The sequence below is a fragment of the Primulina huaijiensis genome, chromosome 15, assembly GCF_012295235.1.
Source record: "Primulina huaijiensis isolate GDHJ02 chromosome 15, ASM1229523v2, whole genome shotgun sequence".
Lineage (NCBI taxonomy): Eukaryota > Viridiplantae > Streptophyta > Magnoliopsida > Lamiales > Gesneriaceae > Primulina > Primulina huaijiensis.
In genome coordinates this window covers 21,202,353-21,208,426 of record NC_133320.1, presented here as the reverse complement: position 1 = coordinate 21,208,426, position 6,074 = coordinate 21,202,353, and the positions used below count along the sequence as shown (strand labels likewise).

At 49.3% G+C, this 6,074-nt stretch overlaps 1 protein-coding gene across 1 annotated transcript in view; it reads right to left on the bottom strand.

The window, feature by feature from the left end:
* Positions 1 to 281: 281 nt before the first annotated feature.
* LOC140960006 (uncharacterized) overlaps positions 282 to 6,074 on the bottom strand; it is a 13,315-nt gene continuing 7,522 nt past the window's right edge. Inside the window, exon 2 of the mRNA XM_073418108.1 lies at positions 282 to 2,225. Coding sequence (XP_073274209.1) covers positions 331 to 1,761 — 1,431 coding nt within the window. The 5' untranslated portion in view covers positions 1,762 to 2,225 and the 3' untranslated portion in view covers positions 282 to 330. The remainder of the gene's footprint in view (positions 2,226 to 6,074) is intronic.

The window sequence follows — 6,074 nt, the reverse complement described above, 5'->3', positions numbered from 1 at the left end:
TTGAAAGACTGTTTTAGTTATTTAGTTTGATGAGTGATCATAGCCATACTTTCATGAATCAGAATACTAAATATTAGTCACACAAGATATTCTTACAGCACATCGACCTCTTCCTCTTTGTCCAAGAGAAAGTAGTGAGACATTGGCGTCAATGAACACAAACAACCAGCCAAATCCCTAGTCACGGTTAACATCCATGTGATCAACACTCGATGGATGCTGCAAGATTTGAACCAGATGTTTAGACTTTCATCCCGAGAAAATAAGCTATGGGTGTAAAAAACCAGACACGGGATGTGGTCTCTGATTTAAACATGCACGGAAACAAATTTAACAAAGATCGGGTTCTGAAGGGATATCACACACACTCGTCTGGTCCGAAGATGAGGCCCAACTTTCGTCAGAATCACCCATCTCTAGTACTCTATAACGCATATTCTGAAACAAAGGACTTTCAGAAATACAGGATATCTGCTCTCCAAGTGAAGGGTCTGCTGAGAAATTAACAAGCGCCTCGACAGCATTGTCTATGAGCTCATTGGGCTCATCCTCTAACAATACATTGAGGAGAATCGGTATCGCTCCAGAATTTGCAAGGGCAACTCGGTCAGCTTTGTTGCAGCTCAATTGTGCAATGGCTCCAGAAACTCTCTCTTTAACATTGGTGTTCTCGTCCTTCAAGAGCTCGACGAGAATTGGTATTGCACCAGCATTTTCCACAACAGACATTGAGTGCTTGTAATTTGACATGTCCCGAATCACATCAACAGCACCAGCCTTCGCTCCATCTTTTCCTCCTCTAAGGAGTTCCACCAGATGGCCAGCAATTGTAATTGCGTTCTCTTCATTAACAGCTAAGATGCATAATACATCCACAGCGATATCTTGACCAATGGGGTCGGAGCCTTGAAGTAGCTCGACATACAAAGGAATGACTCCAGCTTGAGCAACAAGATTAATATGATCGATGTGTGATGCGATAACACCTAGTGCATTACCAGCCACCAATTTCATGGAGGGATCCCCGTGCTTAAGTAACTGTACAAGAACAGGTATAGCACCTGCATCCACAAGCGTAGGTCTTGCACTTTTAATCAATCCAAGTAAGCCGATTGCTTGAGCAGCTCTGGTTCTAGAGATCAAGCGGCCACAATTGGCTGCCTCAACGAGATGATATACATTCCTTGAATTCAGTATATACCTTCTAACCTCTCGAGTTAGAGCCAATGCACTCAATATTTCATAAAGAATATCCTTTACATCAGAACTGGAATTTAACATACGAAGAACAATCTCCAGGCCATGGTTGCTAGCTACCGTTCTGCTATTTGAGTCCCAAAATGTTACAAGATTTCTCAAGCACTTTAACAAAGAAATTTGCAATCTACCTTCAGTGTTGGGCAGCAGGTTTAGAAGAAGAGGAATCGCGTCAGATTGACCGATAAGGTGGGCTAATCTGCCATCCCCTTGTGAAGCAAGGCATTTCAAGCAGTAAGCAGATGCTTCAAGAATTGATGGATTCAGTGGACTTTCAAGAAGACCAACGATCAATGGCACAGTAAGTGCCAAAATATTTTCTGGAGCATGTCTGGACATCTTAGCCAGCTTGATTGTGGCCTCAACTTTCAGACCATCGTTCCCGCACGTAATCGCATTAGAGTATAGTTGGAATGCTTCATTCCAGTTCCTGCTGTTGCTACTCTCTGCCAGTTTGCTCTCTGAACATTCAATTAACGTTGAGGAAGGAAATGGTGAAGCCATCTTTGCGCTAATTAGCAAGATCCAACGACGTCAAGTAATTGTCATTTTTGTCCACAGAAAAACCATTTACAAGCTTTGGTCTTCACTTGATGGTATCATGAGCAGAAAAGCGAATGCTAAAACAAGTTTAACCAATGATATTATGCCAACCCTTAATTCCTTCAACTTCATATCGTTACATAAACACAAATTTTACACACCCGAGTTTATAAAATAAGAACTAAAAAAATCAAGCTTAATCTTTCGTTCAATATTTAAATGATAGAAAAAAGATCGACCATGTAGCATATCAATACCGGTGGAGGAATCGATGGAAGAAGAGAAATGGTAATATTTCTTTATGATTTTCCAGAATCCTTAACTGTATCGTTGATTGAGACATAAAATCCGTCCACTTATTTGGTATTTAGGATCCGGATTAACACTCGGTTTGCCGGTTCAACCAGATAAAAGGCCACATGATACTCACGGGAAATTTAGGGTCCGATCCCGGCGAGGATCACTAATCCAGACGCAGGTTTGAAATTGTCCTGAGCCTGAAATCACAAATAAGACCGTTAGAAGGGGGCCAGGAGGGTGTCCTGGCGTAGCCCCTCCGACGCTCAAGTCAGAGACTGAGGATATATGGGGGAGCAGCTAAGGGTGCTGCTGAAAACAATATAGTGAATAATTAACCGTACCCTCAAACCTGGTATTTATAGGAGAATACCTGAGCTTCTCATGGGCCCTTCACCTGTGGGCCCTGAATATGGGCCGGATCTTGATGGGCTCATCCCTGAGGTATCACCAGTCTCCTCCTCCCGAGTCGAACTGAATCGTAGGTTCAAAGTTCGATTAATTGTGTTGTCCTTGGTTTATCGGCGATGAGGACGTACCATGCCAGAAAAATTAATTTCGTTTGTCGTTGACGAACGATGTTACTACTGCGAAAATTACGGGGATCGACCTGCCCGGTCAGGTCGTGGGGGTTTGGGGGCAACGCCCCCAAAAGCTCTTCAGAAACAAGCACTCGCAAGGGTGAGGACGTGCATTTTCTTTTTGCCGTTCGTCAGTCTCCAAAGATTTGGAAACAAATTAAATCATATCGCAATCTTGTTCTGAAGGGCAAGATATCCAATCAAATCGCAATCTTGTTCTGAAAGGAAAGATTTGGTCTCGGCTCTCCCTATAAATAGCAGACATCTCCTTATTTCAATTTCACTTCTCCCCTACACAAATTCCTCTACGATCTACGACGCAATTCCCCTTCGTTCACACATCATCCCACCCACAACCATCCACCGCCTCGCCGAGCGCTGCCTACGCCCCACCGTACACGCACGTCCCAGCCCCTCGCCGCGCGCTCCTCTCTCGCCGCCTACCGTACGCTCGCCCCTCGCCCAGCTGCACAGCCGCGTACGCCCATACATCTGCCCAGCTCGCCCCGGCGCCCTAGCGCATCGCCACGCCCCAGCGCGCCTGCTCGCCCTCGCCAGCCCGCCGAGCGCGCCTCGCCCCTGCGCGCCTGTCCTCACGCTCACCCGGCACGCCAGCTCGCCGAGCGTGCCTCGCCCCCAGCGCGTCTGCACGCCCTTGCCGAGTTCGCCGAGCAAGCCTCTCCTCACGCTCGTCCGGCACGCCGGCTCACCCGTTCACCTCACGCTCGCCCAGCACGCCAGCCCGTCGAGCGTGCCTCGCCCCAGCGCGCCTGTCCTCACGCTCGCCCGGCACGCCAGCTCGCCGAGCGTGCCTCGCCCCCAGCGCACCTGCGTGTCGCCTCGTCCAGCCAGCGCCTCGCCCCAGCGCACCTGCTCGCCCTCGCCAACCCGCCGAGCGCGCGCCTCGTCCAGCCAGCGCCTCGCCCCAGCGCGCCTGCTCGCCCTCGCCAACCCGTCGAGCGCGCCTCGCCCCAGCGCGCCTGTCCTCCCGCCCGCCCGGCACGTCAGCTCGCCGATCGTGCCTCGCCCCCAGCGCACCTGCGCGCCCCGCCAAGCCACCCTTCGCACCACCCGACAGCGTACGCTCGCCCGGTGCGTCCTCCCCCGCACGAGCGTGCACCCGACTTGTGCTCGTCACCGACTCCTCCTTGCGGCTTTTTGAGTATTCTTACTCGTCTCTTCCGGGTCAGTTCTCTCCTTTTGCCGTTTGATTATCCATAAAACTTATGTCTCCTTCCGATTCCGAGTCTGGTTCCTCGAGTGATTCCGAGAGGTCTAGCGGGTCTAGCGAGTCTAGCCAGAGTAGGACTTCCCTAGCTGATCCTGAATTTACCCTTGACTCTCATGAGGAGGAAGTCACCACTCATAATCGTCCTGGTAAGGAAGTCCGTCACGTGAACCAACAAATGAACATGTCTGAAGCAGATAACTTATGGTACGGTCATTTGTCATCCCATATTCCTCCCACTACCGAGTCGAAACTTAGGACTTTGTGGCACATTCCATCCTCTCACCAAATCATCATACCTAGCCCAGAGGACCGACCCTATCTAGCCCCTAAGGGCTATTATACCTTTTTTCAGCATCACTTTGATGCCGGTCTTCGCTTTCCCTTGTGCGATTTCCTTCAAGAATTGAGCAAGTACTATCAGGTGCATTTATGTTTACTCACTCCCAACGCTCTCCGCTTGATAAACTGTTTCGTTGTGTTATTCCGGGCCCTAAACCTCCCTTTTAATTGCACCACCTTCTCCTACTTCTTAGTTCTGTCTCGATCAAAAGAAGGACCTTTCTATGTGACCTCCCGGTCTAGTCACAAACTCTTCGATGGGGCCCCCAGTCACGTGAAGGACTGGAAAAAATATTTCTTTTTTGTTCAGCCCCCTAAGGAATTGACCTGCTTCACGGATTGGTATCCTTCTTTCACCAAACCCAAATTTTCCAAGGGTTATAAAAAAGATGAGGAGTATCTGCAGATAATGAGTGTATTAGGAGATCGATGCTTTAGTATTCCCCAACTCTTGTCTGAAGATCTCATGTGTCACGCCGGGTTGAGTCCCGCGAAAATTAAGCTGAAGGAGAGTGCCGGTAGATATTCTCGCCTCTTAACCATTTTTATCTTTCTTTTGCTTATTGCGTTCTTTGATAATATTCTCATTCGGTTTTCTGTTTTTACTTGCAGGTGTTAGAGTCATGAATGCTGCATTGCTTCGCGAGGTTGCGAAAAAGAAGGCTGGGAGTTCATCATCCGTTCCCCAGAAGTCAGTCGTTCCAGCAGCCACGATGGCCACGAAAGGAGACTGTCATGTTGCTGAGAAGAAGAAAACAAGCTCTTGCTCTACTACTGTGAAGAGGCCTGCTGGCTCCCCTACAGCCGTGAAGAAGAAGGCATGCACGTCCTCCTCCGCTCCGAAGCGAGCATCCTCTCCGCCTCCTCGAGCCAAGTCGCCACCTCCGTCTGGTAAGAAGAAGGCACCCACTGATCCTAGCCCGTCGGTCTCACAGCATGGAAAACGTAAGATTTCTGATATCTCAGTTGTATCAGTCTCTTCTCCAGAAGGGTCCGAGTCAGACGAGGGGCCTCCCCCTGAATCGGCGGTGCATCCTCTATACACCCCGGACACGGCCATCGTGGGGCGGGGTCCTACTCATCTGGCTCATAAGATAATGTATCAGCTTCCTTCCGACGCAGACTCAGCGTTCATGAGTTCACTGGGGTGGTCTGAACTCACTCGCCGGACATGTAGCAGTATCACTGAGGTATATTTCTCCTTCCAGTCATTAGATTAATATCCAATATATGTTTGATCTTCTTGTCGTCTTTTCACTCTTATCTATCTTATTCAGGCATTAATGTACGCCGGGGAGCTGGTGGAGCGCGCCAATGATATCAGGTCCATCGCCTGCCAAGACTTACGCGAGGGTAAGGCTCTCCGCGAACAGCTCCAGGCTACTATTGACGAGATGAAAGTGACACACGCTAAGGAGCTTTCGGAGTCCCAAGCTCGAGGCGACGAGCTTCTGAAGGAGAAACAGGAATTTCTGAAAGAGAAACAGGAGTTTCAGCGACTGACAGATGATCACGTAAAGGAGAACCAGAGGCTGAAGGAAGAGTTAAAGAATGCTCTAGCTGAAGCATCACAAATCCGTAGGGACCTCAAGGATGCCAAGGCGCAACACGCTTCCGAAGCCTCTTCATTCAAGGAAGAATTCCTCAAGTCAGAGGAGTTCAATGAGATTTGCGCCCCTAAAGCTTTTCACTACTTGGAGGTAGGTTTCGAGGGTGCAGTCGACCTCTTCAAGGCCCAGGGATATCCTCCGCCAGGCGCACCTACTGACTTCATCGACATTGAGGGTTTCATAGCGAGTCTCCCCCCCGATTCTTAGACCGAGCTC